At 36.9% G+C, this 19,609-nt stretch overlaps 1 protein-coding gene across 1 annotated transcript in view; it reads right to left on the bottom strand.

The window, feature by feature from the left end:
* LOC143244382 (uncharacterized) overlaps window positions 1-18,979 on the bottom strand; it is a 44,326-nt gene extending 25,347 nt beyond the window's left edge. The window contains exon 1 of the mRNA XM_076488947.1: window positions 18,177-18,979. Within this exon, the coding sequence (XP_076345062.1) occupies window positions 18,177-18,284 (108 nt within the window). The 5' untranslated portion in view covers window positions 18,285-18,979. The remainder of the gene's footprint in view (window positions 1-18,176) is intronic.
* Between the last annotated feature and the right edge of the window lie 630 nt (window positions 18,980-19,609).

The raw sequence follows: 19,609 nt of genomic DNA, 5'->3' as shown, positions 1-19,609 counted from the left end.
GTTCTTTTTCTTTGTTGTTCTTTTGAATTAAGCACAAAAATACACAATGGGCTATCTGTGCTCTGCCCACCACGGGTATCAAAACCCGGTTTTTAGCGTTGTAACTCCGCAGACATGCCGCTGAGCCACTGGGGGGCAAAATTTTTGTGTCTGAGCAGAAGGGCAGTTTGGGGGCATAATAGCAGAAAGACAGGGTTATTACTGGATACGTGTAAATTTATGTAAATGTGTCGTTCTAAAGTAAAATTTTGCAGATAAACATGACCAATGAGACAAGAACCCTAAAAGCACGTAATTAATGAATTTATTTGAAACTGGCGAACAGATCATTTTTTTCGGCTGCTTACTTTTATCGTTGTAGTAATGTGTACACGACCCCCTAACTTAACGGCACGCACATTTTGTACTGTTGTTGGTAAGTGACGTTAAATTTGGATTCGGAAGTCTTAGAATTTCGATCATATATATATATATAGAGAGTTTAGCAGTCAGTTCTGGTTTTTACCAGTTTGCACGTTTGGTATAGTGGCTGAAGAGAGCTCGATACAGTTTACATATCTATATGAAAATTTTATTTACATAGAAAATGTATGCACGTGTATGTACCTATACATGAATAATTAATTATATCATACACAAATATGGTAAATCGTCTCAACATCTTTATGTCACCGAGCTATAACTTCGTTACACAAATGGTTCGGTGTTTCCACTAGCGTGAACCAGATGTTTCAAGGGGGGTTAGTGGAGCGAAAACCCCCTCGTGTTACGACACAGTGTATCTCAACTGAGGATGTGCAGAAGTTTTCCAAGGAGGAGGGATGTACGTAAAAAATATAACAGAATAAAGGTTCCATCTTTCGAAAGCGATTGGGTTATAAGGTGTAGTTTTTTGTTTTTCTTTATTTTTGTTAAATTCGTTTATTGAACCTATGGGTTTTTTAACACCATGAGCATATAGTATCATGGATTTTTCCTTGTTAAAACTAGAGGACTCTCGGTAATTAGTAGTAATTTGTACTACTTTAAAGCCTAAACTGTTTTATAAGGTCACGTTACATATCATAAGCTGTACCAGGTATATACATAACCAGCTTGAGTACCCGTCCACTGGACGGAAGTTATGTAAATTCATGATTAATGAAAGATTATCTTGGAACATGGAAAGTTAATTCCCTTATACGTAACTGTAAAAAAAAAACAACATAAAACTGCAAATCACAAAAGGTAAAACCGCAAATTCTCATGTTTCTCCTCATTGACGCGATAAACCTTCATACCAAATTTGTTGAAGACTTATCTGCTCACACCCTGCAAAGTAGTTACATGGGCATACAACAGATATTATGTTTATATAGATATTGGAAATACACAAAGCAAATCAGGTAACTGAAAGGTGGAATAGAGAGAGGGTTGAGAAAGACTGGAATATTATATTAACTGGATATTTAGAAATTTCAGAAGTACCGATTCTTTTTCAAGAACACTATAGAGACTTTCGAAAATCTCTCGTCTTAGGGTTACATGAATTGATAACTTGGTTTATTTCGTGGCGACGAGAGTTCGGTTTATTTCAACCTTTCATATGAGAAATATTTATAATCATTAACGGCAAATTTTATTTTATTTAATTATTTATTTTGATTTTACTTTACTTTTTGCTCGAAGATGTCGCTTAGTGTCTGGGCTCGTGAAGCAACCGAGCTGCGTCTGATTGTAATTAAGCCTAACAACAACAGAATTGTTGGTTTTAGTATTTATTATGACGTTTCATGGTCGGCAAAGCTTGAAAACAAGTACTTGATTTCTCAAAGAAAATTAAAAGAAAAACAATAAAACATTGCTGCTATTATTCATATTGATAAACAGTAATTTCAATATTTCGTAGATTAGATTTACACACTTCTATGGCCAGATGGTTAAGGAACTCGACTCGTAATCCGAGGGTCGCGATTTTGAATCCCCTTCCCACCAAACATGCTCGCCCCTTTCATCCGTGTGGGCGTTATATATATGCAAAAACGGCTCGTTTGGGTTGAGAAAATATTTTACATAGAAGAGCGAACAACGTTTCGACCTTCTTCGGTCATCGTCAGGTTCACAAAGAAAGAGGTAACTGACCGGAAGCTGACCACATGTTTGAAAGGGTAATCAGTGATGACGAGAAACCCACTTGTTGAGAAATTTATATGCAGAACGAAGCTGAAAAACACTTACATAGAAGAGCCCTTCTTCGTGACGAAACGTTGTTCGCTTTGAAAGGGTTTGAAAGGGTTGTGTAACTGAGTGTCGGAATGTAGAGGGCGGTATTAGATGTTTGAATATACAATTTTATTTTATTTTTATTATATTAATATAGGTATAAAGGCGTTCCTTTATATTGGTTTATTTTGGGTTATTTATTTTTATTTTACTTTACTTTTTGCTCGAAGATGTCGCTTAGTGTCTGGGCTCGTGAAGCAACTGAGTTGCGTCTGATTGTAATTAAGCCTAACAACAACAACTTAAACCCAAAATAAACCAATATAAAGGAACGCCTTTATACCTATATTAATATAATAAAAATAAAATAAAATTGTATATTCAAACATCTAATACCGCCCTCTACATTCCGACACTCAGTTACACAACCCCTTTCAAACATGTGGTCAGCTTCCGGTCAGTTACCTCTTTCTTTGTGAACCTGACGATGACCGAAGAAGGTCGAAACGTTGTTCGCTCTTCTATGTAAAATATTTTCTCAACCCAAACGAGCCGTTTTTGCATATATATTTCTCAACAAGTGGGTTTCTCGACATCACTGATTATTATTTCATGGGGGCGTTATGTTGTTATGGTCAATCCCACTATTCGTTGGTAAAAGGTGATGTATCTTCTTGTTCTATTTGTTGTTATAACGAGTTTTTATAGCGAAAACGATGACTTTCAAACACTACATGAGCTACCCCACTTTTGACAGTTCTCAATCCATTTTCATATTCAGAAACCAGCACCCATTGAGTTGTTTAATGTCACATCTAACGATATGTCTATATGTGAAAGACACTTTTATGCTATTAACTGTCTAAAATGGGGTGTGTCTCCTGAATTGGTTCAACGTTAATTGGTGATCGATCGATGCGCTGGCACAGCACCGGCTAACCATCTTCTGCATGTGTGCATTAAAAGTCATTAAAATGTGAGGAACATTATATATGTGAATAAATTTCACAATTTCTTAAATATAAAAAATTCTAAGCCTTTTATACAAGATAGTGAAAGTCACATTGGGCTTTGTGTCCACCATAAAGATTGAAGCACCGGATTGTAGCGTATTAATTCTCCCCACTGGCAGATCGGTATGTCTGCGGACGCTATAATCCGGATTTCGATACTCGTGATGGGTAGATCACAGATAGCCCAATGTGTAGCTTTGTGCTTAATTACAAACAAACAAACAAACATCTTAATAATTTCGATTTTGCAAATCCAAAAGCTTTTCTAGTTATATTCAAATATACTTATTTATTTATTTTTTACAATGGCCTTATTGAAATGTTTCTATGTGGTAAATTACCACAGAATAAACTAGATGGTGCTTGCTTTAATTTGACTTATATATATAGGGTTGAGTACGTTGTATCAAAATTATTTTCAGTATGAAATTCAACAACTCGTGTAACATTTTCAGCCGATATAAAGTTTGGAACGGAATGTATCAGTACTGCATTTTGACCTTGTTTGGTCTTGCGGTAATGTGATTCACCAAATAACAGATGACGTTTTTAAAAGGTACGTGACAGCCCTTTTAAATACAAAACATTCATACACTTATATCATAAAGACATGTTAGGATTTCCAAAAAGATATTATTTGAACTTAATGACAATGGAAAACAAAGGAAAATGGATGAGCTTGAGTTCCAAGGACCATTCAGAAAGAAAACCTCCAACAAATCGTAGCCCAACTGTTCGGCATCTTGTAACAGGTAAGAATCCACAAACACAAAGACATAGCCGTTCAGCCGTCGAATACTTCAAGCAGCTAGAGAAAGATAATCATGCTATTCCTTATGAATACATACCAGTTGCGTCACTTGAGGTAGCGCCTATAGACTTCTGTGTATTTGGACTGTTGAAAATGGCGCTTGGAAACAATCGTCCTCTGCACTAGATTGGTTGTGCAAGATACGCAGGGAAGATTTGTATGTTTTGATTATTCTAATCCTACCCTAGGGCTTTTTGAAGTGAAAACTATGCTGCTGGGCTCTTGTCAGCATGCACGATCGTTAGACAGATCATGACCGAGCATGACAAGGTTGAAAGAGATGATGTGGTAAGGTTATAAACTCGTTTTAATACAACTAACTTACTCTCTGTATACTGTTGTAACGGTTGCCGTTGATGGGCAGATTCGTTTGGATTATTCGATGAAAAAAATATTGCAGAGTCTATCCAACCTGATGCTAGCAAAATAGTTTTATGTCTTTGTGTCCAAGTGCTACAAATTAGTTTAACTAATGTTCACTGATAGGCCTAAGCTCACACTAGACTCTAATACAACGAAATATCATTGAAACACAAATTATGTTATAATAATTCTGAATAAACTGATTTAAAAACTCAATCAAATGATACGTCACTACTCCGGACTTTATGTGCCTCACCAACTGGCTCAATAATTTGCTTTAAAAAAATCTCATGAATCAGCGATCATTATGAATCTGTCTCAGACTGATCTAAAATTTTGGAGAAAATTCTAGACGTTCTCACGTGACACGTAATTTTCCACTGGCCAAACAACAATACAAAATTTATCGACAATACACGCTCAAAACAGATTTATAACAATACTACTGCTAAATATTATTCCTTTTATAGAAACATAGTTAGTGTTTAGTCTTAAGTTTTAGTACTCATGCAATAAGCTCGTTAAATTGACATTTAAGTCCAGTAAATGGTTTATTTAAAATATCTTTGGGGAATACATAAAATAAAAATAGAAACTGTTTGCTAGCTCTATATCTCGTGTGATTTATCCATGTTAAAATCACGTATCATCATGAAAATGTCGCGCATGGTATGGGCTTTTATTAGTAAAGGCCAGATGGTTAGGATACTCGATTCTAATCTGAGGGTCGCGAGTTCGAATCCCCATCACACCAAACATACTCGCTCTTTCAGCCGTGGGGGCGATATAATGTCACAGTAAATCTCACTATTCGTTGGTAAAAGAGTAGCCCAAGAGTCAGCGGTGGGTGTTGATGATTAGCTGTCTTTCCACTCATCTTACACTACTAAATTAGTAACGACTAGCGCAGATAGCCCTCGTGTAGCTTTGCGTGAAATTCCAAAATAAACAAAAAATAGTTATTATTAATGGTGAAATTTTAACATAAAATTAACAATTTGCACCGCTAAAATTGTTTTCTTTCTTTTTATGTGTTCAAGTTAATTTTGTTACGTCTTTTAGAAAAACAAAACGTTATTTGGCAGTAAATAATTAAAGAAAGTACTATTTTTAACCAGATAAAACGTTGTACCCATATATATTGTAGGCTAATCTGGCATTAACAAGTGTAGTTGTTGTACGTGATGACGTAAGGTTAACCTGCTGAAACCATAGTATTATACACTTTTTATTCGAAAAATCAGATGTTTAAAATTATTGTACCATTTTTATGGCCCGGCATGACCAAGTGGGTTAAGGCGCTCGACTCGTAATCTGTGTGTCCCGGGTTCGGATCCCCGTCGCACGAAACATGCTCGCCGTTTCAGCCGTGAGGGCATTATAATGTTACAGTCAATCCCACTAGACAAAACTTTCTACAAATTTTCATAAACAGAAACTTTGATATCTGCCACAAGCCTAGCTTTGAAAATAAGTTTAAACCTATATTTAATAAAAAATATCAACTGATCGTTCATAAGTGATGTAAATATTTGGTTTACTTTGTGTGATTTTTATTTCCGAGTGAAAAGTTGGAAGTTATCTGTGTTAATTTTGTTATCATTCAAAGAAATTGTTCGTAAGTTAACTACAAAGCTACACAATGGGCTGTCAGTGTTCTGCCCACCACTGGTATCAAAGCCCGAATTTTAGCGGTGTGAATCCCTAGACATGCCGCTGTGCTACTGGGGGGGTAGTCAAAGAGATAGTCCTATATTTTTCTGAAAAAAATGTTGAAAGCGAGAGAACCTGTAAAGGGTGCTTTTCTGTAAACAAGCTGTCATTCAGTATATCAGACTTACAGAGAATCACCAATAAAAATGTGTAGAGACTTGAGTTATAATCCGTCACATTTTGTGACATCTCGAATAAATGTATATTAACTTATACTAGGTTATCGTATAGACTTGTTTATATTTATTAATGAATTTAAACGTGTATTTCCTGCGTAGACGGTAGACAGACTTCTTATTTAACACATGTCTTTGAAGATTTCATGCATATATGAAATGTCTGTAAACAGAAACAATAACAAATAGCACGTTTTCCTGCAGTTAAAGCGTTCTATTAACATATTCCTAACTTTGTCTTGACAAAACTCGTATGATGCCTACTCAAGGGCTCTTTTTACCTCCTACCTCTTTTCATTTCTCAATATATCCGTTAAATGACAAACAGCTACGAGTTTTGGTCAACGAACACCACCCACGCGAGCTCGAAACAAACTTCGTATGACGCAAATAACTTATTGACACCAAGTCCCACGTAACATGTTATTAAGCATGATCATGCTTTTATAGCAAAATCGAAACATTATTCCATACATGCATGTACTAAGTCACAAGTTTACAAGATACGAAGTCGTGTTTTCGTGATATTCAACGAATAATAATAGTACAGTGGTACCTCGGTTCTCGAACTTAGTCCATTCCAGAAGGCTGTTCGAAAACCGAACCAATTTTTCCCATAAGAAATACTGTAAATTAAATTAATCCGTTACAGACCTCCAAAAATCACGCATTATGAAGCATTTTAAGTAAAGATATATTGCTTATTTATACCTGTATAATAATACTTACATGCATAAAGTCAACCACAAAAACTATAAACACAATAAAAAAAACAATAAATGAAAATTTAACTGCACTTTACCTGTGCTGAGGAGAGCTGATGGCGTAATTGAAAGGTGGTGAGGAACGTGGAGAGTAGGAGGGTTATTATTGTTTGGAAGGAGAGTAACCTTCCATAAAAACGTCAGGTAACTCTCCTTCTGGGGTTCTTTCTCTTTTCTGTCTTTTTGCACCGCTACAACCTGCTTGAGACTCACTGGACCTATTTCTCACTAAAAACTTGTCTAATGAGGTTTGTTTCTGCCTGCATTTTAAAATGTTTCTGAAGTAAGACATGGCATTGTCATTGAAAAGGTTTATGCTGCGGTTTGCTACAGCTTTGTCAGGGTGAAAAGTTTCCATAAAACTTTGTAACTCTCCCCATTTTCCTCACATTTCCTTGATTAGTGAACTAGGAACATCCTCCATTCCCTCCTCCTCATCTGAAGACACTTCTTCAGTTGCCTTCTGTTGCTGCTCCTTCTGAAGGTCTTGGAGTTTTTCCGTGGTGAGCTCAGTGTTGTGGTCTTCCATCAACTCCTACATCATCACCACTCACATTCAAGCCCATACACTTGCCTAGTGAGACAATATCCTCGACAACAGGCTCAGCCTCAAAGTCTCTATCTGCTACTGAGTCTGGCCACAATTTCTTCCAGGCTGAGTTCATGGTCCTCATAGACACTTCCCTCCAGGCTTTGTCTATGATCCTCAAGCAATGGAGGATATTAAAGTGAGTTTTCCAGAACTCTCTGAGGGTTAACTCCGTGTCAGAGGTCACTTCAAAGCACCTTTCAAACAGTGCTTTGGTGTAAAGTTTCTTAAAGTTCGATATGACCTGCTGGTCCATGGGCTGAATGAGAGGAGTCGTGTTAGGGGAAACAGCTTCACTGTAATGAAATTGTACTCCTCCACCAACCCGTCCTCCAAGCCTGGTGGGTGAGTACAGTTTCATTACAGTGAAGCTGTTTCCTCTAACACGACTCCTCTCATTCAGCCCATGGACCAGCAGGTCATATCGAACTTTAAGAAACTTTACACCAAAGCACTGTTTGAAAGGTGCTTTGAAGTGACCTTTGACACGGAGTTAACCCTCAGAGAGGGATTTTTCTGGAAAAATCACTTTAATATCCTCCATTGCTTGAGGATCATAGACAAAGCCTGGAGGGAAGTGTCTATGAGGACCATGAACTCAGCCTGGAAGAAATTGTGGCCAGACTCAGTAGCAGATAGAGACTTTGAGGCTGAGCCTGTTGTCGAGGATATTGTCTCACTAGGCAAGTGTATGGGCTTGAATGTGAGTGGTGATGATGTAGGAGTTGATGGAAGACCACAACACTGAGCTCACCACGGAAAAACTCCAAGACCTTCAGAAGGAGCAGCAACAGAAGGCAACTGAAGAAGTGTAATTCTTTACACTTGGGGTAAACACTTCATGGACCCACTTCATAAAAAAATAGCCTGGTTACCCATGCTTTACTATAAGCTCTCCACATGACATTTAGTTTACTTTTCAGGATATTATTTTTCTTAAAAACCCTCGGGTTCTCAGAATGGTACACAAGCAAAGGCTTAAGTTGTAAGTCCCCACTTGCATTACTACATAATAATAGAGTTAGTCGGTCCTTCATTGGCTTGTGTCCTAGCAGTGACCTCCCCTCCTTGATGGTGTAGGTCCTCTTTGGCATTTTCTTCCAAAAGAGGCCTGTCTCATCACAGTTGAACACTTGTTGGGGAATAAAACCTCTAGCTTCTACATAGTCCTTAAATTCCTCAACAAATTTATCAGCAGCGTCTTTGTTAGAACTGGCACCCTCCCCATGTCTCACCATACTATGTATGCCACTTCTCTTCCTAAATTTTTCAAACCACCCCCAACTAGCCTTAAAGGCAGCACTCGTTTCAGGGATGTTTTTCAGGAGGTCAGCATGCAACTACTTTGCTTTCTCACAAATGATAGTCTTAGAAATGCTATCACCAGCTAACTGTTTTTCGTTTACCCAAATCAACAACAGTTTTTCTACCTCTTCCATTGTTTGTGATCTTTGTTTCGTAAGCACTGTCACTCCTTTTGCAACATCAGCTTCTTTGATGACCTCTTTATTTTTCAGTATGGTGCAGACTGTAGACTTCGCCATACCAAACTGTCTAGCAAGGTCAGACACGCGAACACCACTCTCCATACTTCGCTATGAGATCTTTTTTCACCTCTATTGTGGCTCTAACAACTTTTCTTTTTGGTTTGCTGCTTTCATTATCCTTCTATGACCCCATGGTGGCTTATTTAATCAGAATATTTAGAAAAACAAAAAGAAAAACGAGAACGTTCACAGCAGATTTTAGCGGGAGTGTGGACTGAGCGACAGGTGCGGGTAAAATGTTTTGGGCAAGCTTGGCGTGGGCCGAAAATGGTCGAAGGGCCCTTCGGGTCATCAGTCTGTTTATTTCGGGGTTCGGGCCACAACAGCTTGGTTCGACAACCGAGACATTTTTTTCTCAAACAATATGTTCGAAAACCGAATTGTTCGAGAAGGGAGTCGTTCGAGAACCGAGGTACCACTGTATTTGGTGTTTTCTTTCCTTCATTTAGTCAGTTTTAGGCTTAAGAAATTATAGTTTTCCGTTTTCTATTTTCAATAACTTGCCTGTTACATCTGTTGAGAAATATTATAGTTCTTTACCCATAAAACTAGCAACCGTTTATTATTCATATGTAATAAACTTGTCTAACTAGTTTCTCGTTATATTTGCCTGTTGTATGTATTTCTTTATGAATAACTGACTAGGCATGGCTTACTGTTAACCTTTATTTTAACATTCAGATAATAACGTTATTGAAGCATTCATGTTCCTCCATTAATTTTTTTTTTTTAAATATCAGTGTGAAATGTATAGAATAAATACAAAGATTATTTAATTGTTACTTACAATATAATTTCTCCATCAGACAACTCACAAATCACTAGACCAAACGCATCTTTATATAACACATCACCGCCATGTTGTTTATCAGGTATACCAAATAACACGGTGCATGCTGCAAACTGCTTGCCTTCCTTCTAAGAACGGTTATATGGTTTTATCTAGCCTTTAGAACGCGCGCGCATAAGGTGTTCAAGTTTCAGTTTCAGCTCAGTGATAAGAAGACTACACTTGTTTAAAACACCGATGATTTGATAACGTTGAAGGTTTTTGGATTATTACAGATTTTATTAGTCTATATCAAGCACAGCAAAGAACGAAACGTAAAGCTTACTCTATTAGTAATCGAATACTATTTTTAAACTGTTACTGTTATAAAGTGTATTTTAATGTTGTAATTTATTTACTAGCTAGAGTAAGTGGAACGCTCAAAGAACTCTAAGTTTAGTTTATTTCAAATTAGAGCATTGAATCAGTTAGCTAACATTATTTGTAACGTAGGCCTACAACAATTTACGATAGTGTACAAGTGCTCGAATGTGTAAAACATTAAAGCAAAAATTATCTAATTTTTGTTAACTTACGTGGGGGCGTTATTATGGTTTGGTTTGTTTTGAATTTCGCGCAAAGCTACTCAAGAGCTATCTGCGTTAGCCTTCCCTAATTAAGCAGTATAAGACTAGAGGGAATGCAGTTAGTCATCACCACCCACCATCAACCCTTGGGCTACTCTTTTACCAAAAAACAGTGGGATTGGACGTCACATTATAATACCCTACGGCTGGGAGGGCTAGCATGTTTGGTGCGACGGGGATTCAAACCCGCGACCCTCATATTACGAGTCGAACGCCTTAACCCACCTGGCTATGCCGGGCCCGTTATTATGTGATGGTCAATTCCACTATTCGTTCATAAAAGAGTAGCCCAACAATTGACGGTAGGTGGTGATAACTAGCAGCTCTACCTATAGTTTTACACTGCTAAATCAGGGATGGCTAGCACAGATAGTCCTCGAGTAGCTTTGCGCGAAATTCAAAACCAAGCAACCAAGACAAGTTTGGTAATAGATGAAGGTGGTTGAACGGATGTCAAATATGCCTTTTCTCCTGTTTCATTCAAATACCATATTCAAGTGAACTGCGATAGAAAATTATCGAGTCTTCGCGGACGTGAATACACACAAGTTTATTTGTTGACACATTCTTTCTGTTTTCACGTAAACATGCTTTATTTTGGGTTGAGAGACAGTGAAACAACAGTGAGATTATGACAAGATGTGTATTACACATGAGATATACAAATGACGGAGTTACCAGCGAATTTTATTTTCATGTTATTATTTTAGGGGGGAATAGTAAACGCATGGCACGTGCAGAAAATTACGTACATACTTATCATATACCCTCTTATCAAGTTACAAGGAGAAGTGTACTACCCCCTTCCCCAGTGACATAGCTGTACGTCTGTGGATTTACAATGCTAGAAACCGAGTTTCGATACCCGTGGTGAGAAGAACATATATAGCCTGCTGTATAGCTTTGTGCTTTGTTACAAACAAACCAGAATGAATAAAACAAATGAGGGGAAATTTATTAAACTCTCTTTTCATAAGAGTTTCGAGATGCAGGTAAAACTACTAAAACTACTTATCTTACCTCTGTACCAGTTATCTACAACAGATTCCTAACGACATAAGTTTCGAGGCTTACGGTTGAGCTACCTATGGGCACGCATATTTTCTATTTTACAAGTATCTGTAAATTCTGTGTATAGCTGCAATTATGAAAATTCTAATTTTTCTCTCAGAATTTTTATTTTAGAAAATTACATAAAATTTTTTTCGTATATTCTAAGCTATTTCTGAGACTTTATATCCTGGTAAAATATTCTAACTTTTAGTGTTAGGCCCGGCATGGCCAGGTGGTTAAGGCACTCGACTCGTAATCTGAGAGTCACAGGTTCGAACCCCTGTCACACCAAACATGCTCGCCATTTCAGCCATGGGGGCGTTATAATGTGAGAGTCAATCCCACTATTCGTTGGTCAAATTAGTAGCCCAAGAATTGGCGGTAGGTGGTGATGACTATCTGCCTTCCCTCTAGTCTTACATTGCTATATTACGGACGGCTAGCGCAGATAGCCCTCGTATAGCTTTGCGCGAAATAAAAACAAGACAAACAAACTTCTATTAAATACTTCATTTCCCATCTCCAAAAACACACCTCTCAGTGTGGATTGCTGTATGTGGGGAGTGGACTTCCCAAGGAAGGCTCTATTCTTTCAGTTTACTTCCTCTGGTATCTAAACATCCACCCATGTGTTTGCTGTGCGTGGTGACCCGTGAAGGGGAATAGAAGATCCCAGTGGTTGAGGGGTCCAACCCTAACACACCACTTTGGTCTTGAATTCCTGTAGACAGGCAGCCTTGAGGTGGCAACGCCTAAGTTCAATCGGCTGTTCCACTTAGGCTAAGGTCAACCAAGCATCAGTACTGAATGTTCTCAGCAGGTGTTGTGGACATTGTATCTGATGCTGGTGTTTGGGTATAGTGCTCAAGAAATTTTGGCGTTGCTAAAGTGTCCCTGTTTGCCACTGTAGTGTGTCCCCTTGTAGGGTTCCATGGTGAGTGGGATTGGTGGGCACTGAAGCATTCTTTCTTTAGTATGGATCTCCCTAATCAAATTTAAAAAAAAAAAAACAGTGAAAAAACAGACCATTGGTAAACGACCATGTCTTGAAGATTCTGAACAGCAATCTTCAACATCTATACCTCATTTTCTTATATTACATTCTCTTTCAAACAAACCTTTGGGCAAATATCTCCCTTTTTCGTTCAAAAGGGACGAGAGGGACTTGCTGGCTCTCCAAAGCTTCACTCTGGTGACATAAGGGTGGAAACTTCCACATCTAAACACAGTGAACTTCTCTTACATTCAAAGGCGATTGGGAATGTACCCATTAAGATTACGCCCCATGCTACTTTGAATTCGTCACTAGGAGTTACTGTTGAGATGTATTTGAGGAACATCCCCGAGTCGGAGATTTTCGTTGGTTTCTCCACCCAAGGAGTTTCTGCAATGAGGCATATCTCCACTCACAAAGATAGAATTATGATGCCGACCAATGTCCTAATTTTAACATTTACATCACTGCGTCCACCTGCCACTATCAAGGAAGGTTATCTTAATTGCAAGGTAAGGCCATAATCCCAAACCCTCTCAACTGTTTCCAGTGTCAGCGGTTTTGTCACTCGAAGACATCATGTCGTAGTTCCTTGACGTGTGCTCGTTGTGTTGGGAAGGACCACGATGCCTATGAGTGGAAAACGGACCTTCATTGCGTTAATTGCGATGGCTCTCACCCATGATACTTTTTTTTTTCCTTAAGTGGTTGGAAGAAAAAGAGGTGAAGACTAGCCCATTTCTATTCAACATCTACTTCTATATAGTTTTTCTGGATACCAGGCCACGTTGGTATTCGCGGAATGAGCTCGCCGACAACGCAGCTAAATCTGTCTACTCTGGCACTATCACTGCTGTGCTTGTTCCATACATGGACTATGGTCCTGTATTCAAGGCTCGGCTCTGTGCCAGTTGGTAATCAACTTGGAGTGAGCAATGTGAAAACAAGCTTTTAACATTTTCGTTTCTTTTATCTAGGACTGATGCACCAATGTATTGTCTGTTTGACACTCAGGTCACAATAAGTCACATTTTACTGTCTTGCCGTCATTGAGAGTCGTAACGACGGCACTATTTTAAACATGTTTTGCCCCAAGGTTTATCCATAACGTTGGACAGTGTTATTGGCGATGGCCACCTTACAAAAGGTGACTAACGCTGATGTTTGAACTTACCCGTTAGTCATCCTGGCGAGTTATAATAATTAAAATTATGCTACAGAAAGTCTTTTAAAACTTGTATTACTTTGATTTCTGAAAACAGCCGTGACGTCAAATAACTCGAAACCAGAACTAGAAAGGCCAACTTCAGGTGACTGATGCTGATGTTTGAATTTACCCGTTAGACATCCTGGCGAGTTATGATAAATAAAATTATGTTACAGAAAGTCCTTTACAACTTGTATAACTGTAGTTTATCTCTCTTACTGCTGTAAACTAGATATAAAAATTGGATTTAACGCTATTTATGTTTTTAATTCAAAAACTAAACTCTGTTTCCTTTTACCTTGATTCCTTTTTACGAATTTTAATAATTTTACTTTAATTTTAACTTTTTACCAGATGTTTAGCTCAGCCTAGTTGCTTCGCGCCATAAAAAGCCAAAGCAACCAATCCAAAAACACACTTTAAAATAATCGATAGTGTGAACTACTTGTAACTAGTGTTTTAGTAATAAATTACGTGTATACTTCTTATGTATGACAGATTTGTGTCTCCCCCTTCCAGTGTTTTCTTCAGTAGAATTTGGGGTCATATCCGCGTAATAATACGTAATGATTTTCTTAAATTCAAATTTTATATTTTAGCGACATCTATCTAGAATTACCTGTACGAACATTTTAAGCTTGTAGTTCAAAATTTTCTGCACTCAACTGTTTGTTTGTTTCGAGTTAAGCACAAAGCTACACAACGGGCTATCTATCCTCTCCCCTTCAGTATCTAAATCCAGTTTCTGGCTTTGAAGTTCATAGACGCACCGCTACGCTACTGGAGGCGCTAATATGATCAATGTTTGATTTGTATGTTTGTTTTTTTGAATTTCGCGCAGAGCTACACGAAGGGTATCTGCGCTAGCCGTCCCTAATTTAGCAGTATGAGACTAGAGGAAAGGCAGGTAGTCATCACCACCCACAGCCAACTCTTGGGCTACTCTTTTATCAACGAATAGTGGGATTTACCGTATTATTATAAAGCCCCCACGGATGAAAGGGCGAGCATGTTTGGTGTGAAGAGGATTCGAACCCGCAACCCTGAGATTACGAGTCGGGTGCCTTAACCACCTGGCCATGCTGGGCCAGGATCAACGTTTACTTATATGCATGAACAATTCAAACTTCTTTGTTTCTATAATACACAACTCATCAACTTTTGCAGCGGCATGCAGTGTACTGACTACGTGTTGTAATTGCATATTTCAGTACAATCTCTTACTTCAATATGAATATTGGCTTATAAAAATACACATTTATATTTGGATTGGTAAGAATCAAGTTATTCTTTATAAAGTAAAAACACATTGGTTATTTGTTGTGTCTGCCACGAGAAATCGAGCCCTGGATTTTAGCGTCTTTAAGTCTGTAAATTTACCGCTGTCCCATCGGGGAACATTCTGGTTTTATAAAGTTTGAAGCTAATACTAGCCTTATTATCGCTTCTGATGAATGTGGTAATTAGTTCCTTATATTTTATTAGGATTATAAAGGTCTGTGTATATTTAGGAACAAAACAGCGTCGAACAATTATTTGATCCTAAAACTCAAAACCGTGAACAAGTATAGCATATGGTAGAAAAGCCTGGTATTGTTAAATGTCGTTGGTAAAAATCGGTCATTGTTTTAATTTCAATTTTTTTCCAGTGGTTCTTTTCACTGCCAATATCATGGTGCCCACAATCTAGTTGAATAGAACCAAAAACATTTTCATTTACTGTCACGTGTCGCGACAAACTTGGTTGCCCACGACTGACTACGAACAGCTGGCTCGTGCGGATATCGTCTGCGTTTGGAAATAATTATTCATGGTTTATATACTTTAACATTCGACACTGATAATTTACAATCGTATATACGTAATTACACACACATTTTACGTTCGCGCCAAGTACATTTATAACGTCGTGAGGAAACATGTATTTCTATATACCTTTATATACTTTGTACCCCATAAGTCCAGACTTAGTTACCGAGACTTGTTGCTATACAAGATTTTCAGTAAAACTAATTGTAGTTCACGTCACGATGTCTACAAAGTAAACATTAAGAGGTGATTGGTTCACGAGTTATGAGAGTTTTTACACAGAATTAAACAATAATATATTTAAATTATGAAAGTCTTGCTTGTTTCTTCTCTAACGGAAAAAAAATTTTTTAGTAAATTGTAGTGAAACTGAATCGTGATCAAAATGGCGGTTAGAATTTGATATCCTTATGTGATGTTTAGTAATTTGTACTAAGATAAATATTTCTAAATTACTGTTCACCAGCGTGAAACTTCATAAGCAACCAATATGCCTGTTATTATTTTCTCATATTCCAGAAAAAAATAAAAATAATTTTATTCAAGCCCGACTTTTCGATTTGCACTGTCACAGTATCGCCTACAAATAGAAACTCATAATAGAAAATGATATATACAGAAGATTAATAAATACACATATATATCAAGACAAAATCGTATATACCTATCGGTATTTTCCGTACTAATGCCAACTTTAGCTACTAGCACTTGAAATACTAATATCAGTGTATTCATGTATTTTGGCTATTGTCAGTATTAATGCAGCCATTTTTACGTATTTTTAACATTAGAAGTGAATCTTTTATGTATTTCGACTGTTCCCGATATTAATGCTCGTCGTTTTTATGCCTTTCTAAGGGTTTAGGAGGTCCAATGATACATAAGCTGGGGACTGGAGAGTTGCTTGTGTTATTCCCATTTTAAAAGGGGTAATAAGAGTTGCCCTCAATCTTATGAGCCAGTTAGTCTTACTTTTGTAATGGGATACATCCTAGAGAGTCTCACAAAGACCAGCAAAAATATTTTGTGAAACCATTCTGTAGTAAATGAAATACACTGTAGGATCACTAAAGGAAAACCTCGCCTTGCTAATCTTTTAGCTTACTTTAAAGATGTTAATCTTGACGTATTTAGATTTATAAAATGTTTTTGAACAAGTAACTCATAAAACAAAACGGCTTTGAGAATCACATTCGCAGATACTGGGAAAAGACTATTTAACTGAATTTTATGGGGCTGAACAGAAGAATGGAAAAGGTTTTTATTAACATAATCTAGTCAAAATGGACGCTATTTACTGGTAGAACACCTTAGGAGCAAGTGTTAGGCCTTTGTTCTTTATTATATAAATTAATAATATTGATAGAAACGTTATTATACAACGTTTGAAACTAGGGTTTGCTGATGACACTTAACCTTTGTGTATTTTTAGGTGTACTGAGATAGTAGAAATGTTATAGAATGACTAGGATCAAATGTTCAGTTTGGACAAATATTTTATTAATCACGTTTAATTATAGTAAGTACAAATTATTGCACTGATATAGAAAAGTAACTCAAGCCATTGAGTCGGTGCTCTCTAGCTAGTAATAATCTAAAGCCAAAAGATTTTTCACCTCAAAGGTTTTTGGGAGGAGCTGTCTGAAACGTAGAAACTTGTTAAAAATCGGGCTTTAAACACTACATAATATTCTTATGATAACTAACACCTAACTGATAATCTTATGCCACAGAAAACTTTGACCGAAAGATTTTTAAAAAATCAACTTTTCACCCGCGTGATGCTTCGTTAGATTCCAGCCGTGCAGAAACTAAGAAAAGGGCACCAAAATCAATAAGCTGACGTTTCGTACGGTAATGGAAATAGACATCGTAAAAAACTTAGGTATTATGTTATATATAATTTATATGTTATATAATTCTATATGAGTACAATGTATCTGATGAAAATACGTGTTTCAGTTCACTGACGTCATACAACTTGTCTGTATAGAAAACTTAAATATAGGTAAAAATATAATTGAAATAATTCAAACAGAAAAAACATAGACAAACGTCAAGTAAATCATGTCACCTTAAATCTATAAAAATATAACGAAAACCAAAACAAATTCAAAATTTTATTAAAGTAATGTCGAAATAATTTATGTGTTCTTATAACAGAACTAAAATCATTTGATGGAATTATTTATAAGTTGGAATTCTGAGAAACATGACAATTAAGAAGAATAAGTTTCGGATATGATATAATTCGAGTGTATTGCACAGTTTTTATACACATATATAAAATCCTATACATTCGGTTTCGTGTTGTTCTAAAACCGCTATAACATGTTACATGTGCTTGTTTTAGCTGCTCGAATATGATAACCCATAAATTATTTACTATTATTATTATTCTCATTCGTTTCAGGTTTTCTATTACATTTTGAATTTATCATTTTTAAGAAATAAAACAATAATAAATGAAATGGTACATTTCGCTTTTTTTATCACTTAAATTACCGAAACAAGCTTACCTGATGATTTACTGTTGTTACTGTCGTTGTAGCTCCCTTTAACTCGTACTTGGAGCTTATAGCAATACCCACCCTAAGAGTTAAAGCTACCAGCGTCAAGAATAACATGTCTTTACTCAAAACCACGGATCAACGTCTATTTGTATTTATTCTTACGACATCCGTATTACACAGACATTTGTTAACTCCTCAGCTCCATAAATTATTCTCAAACGAGTTCTTAGCACAACTTGGAACAGGTCTGTAATGATTCTAAATATGCTAAAGAATCGTCACTTTGTACGTACAGAAAATGTGTTGGTATTCTGATCACAACACTCACTGTGTTTAATTGTAATCTCCTGCACTTTCACACACTTCAAATAAAAATTAATTTAAAACTATAGTACTATACAAAAGCTATATGATAATATTAACGTAGACTTCTCGAGTATGTATATTAAACAGGCTATTAGTTACAAATTTACCCAGAGTGCCCACAAACTCCACTGTAGTCCGAGATTTCGCCCTATCAGATCCATTATTTAGTTCGATTGACTTCACTTATAACGTGTCTAATTACAAACAACAATAAAAGAAACTTGGTAAGATGCATTACATTTTGCACTAGCTACGCAGTTCAAGTCTGAATTCTTTCCGCCAAACTCACTCAGGAACCTAACAATATAAATGAAAACTTCATGTCGGCTGTAATCCATTGAACTATTTAAGTTAAAACAGAAAACTGGAACGTTTCACTGTCTGTACTTAGCTGCAACAAATCTGGCGTTTTCTCGACGTTCAACATGCACGCTACAGTGACTGAATGGGAAGACAAACTCACCTGCCGCTAAAACAGAGGATATAATCCGTGAGATGGCGCTAGCAACTAATAAGCTTTCGTGTCAGATGTAATTGTAACAATTGTATATGGCTGTGCGTTGGAGACGTTTCTGCCGGCATATTAAACAAAATAATGAAATTTATACCTACTCAATTGACAAAAATATATTCTAACCAATCGCAATTTAAATTTATCGCAGTTCAGCTGTTAAAATGCAGAATTAAAATATTTATTTCCAAGCTTACTGAAACAATCATTGTTAGTTACTACAGTTATTCTATAAATCAGTTGTTTCCAACCTTTTCGGCCTGAAGTCCCTCCTCCATGCATAACGTGTAAATTTTACGCCCCAGCCCTCTTAGTTTAAATACATAACAGCATTGAACCTTATCGTCTAGCCTCACAGGGGCCATATCTGGCAAACTTTCTTTCGTGTTTAGCGCACACCGGGGGTGGTTGCTCCCCAGAATGAAAAATCACTGATATAACGTAGTTAGTGGAATATGTAAAAAAATATCGTTCTGGTTAGTGTTAGTTCTTTTAGTATCAACCTTTAGAGATAATAGCTGGTGATTTCTCCAAACCAGTAATGTCAGCTGCAAGTCACCTT

The sequence above is a fragment of the Tachypleus tridentatus genome, chromosome 2 (genome assembly GCF_004210375.1).
Source record: "Tachypleus tridentatus isolate NWPU-2018 chromosome 2, ASM421037v1, whole genome shotgun sequence".
Classification (NCBI taxonomy): domain Eukaryota; kingdom Metazoa; phylum Arthropoda; class Merostomata; order Xiphosura; family Limulidae; genus Tachypleus; species Tachypleus tridentatus.
Note: the sequence above shows the minus strand (reverse complement) of the source record. Positions and strands in the feature narration are given on the sequence as shown.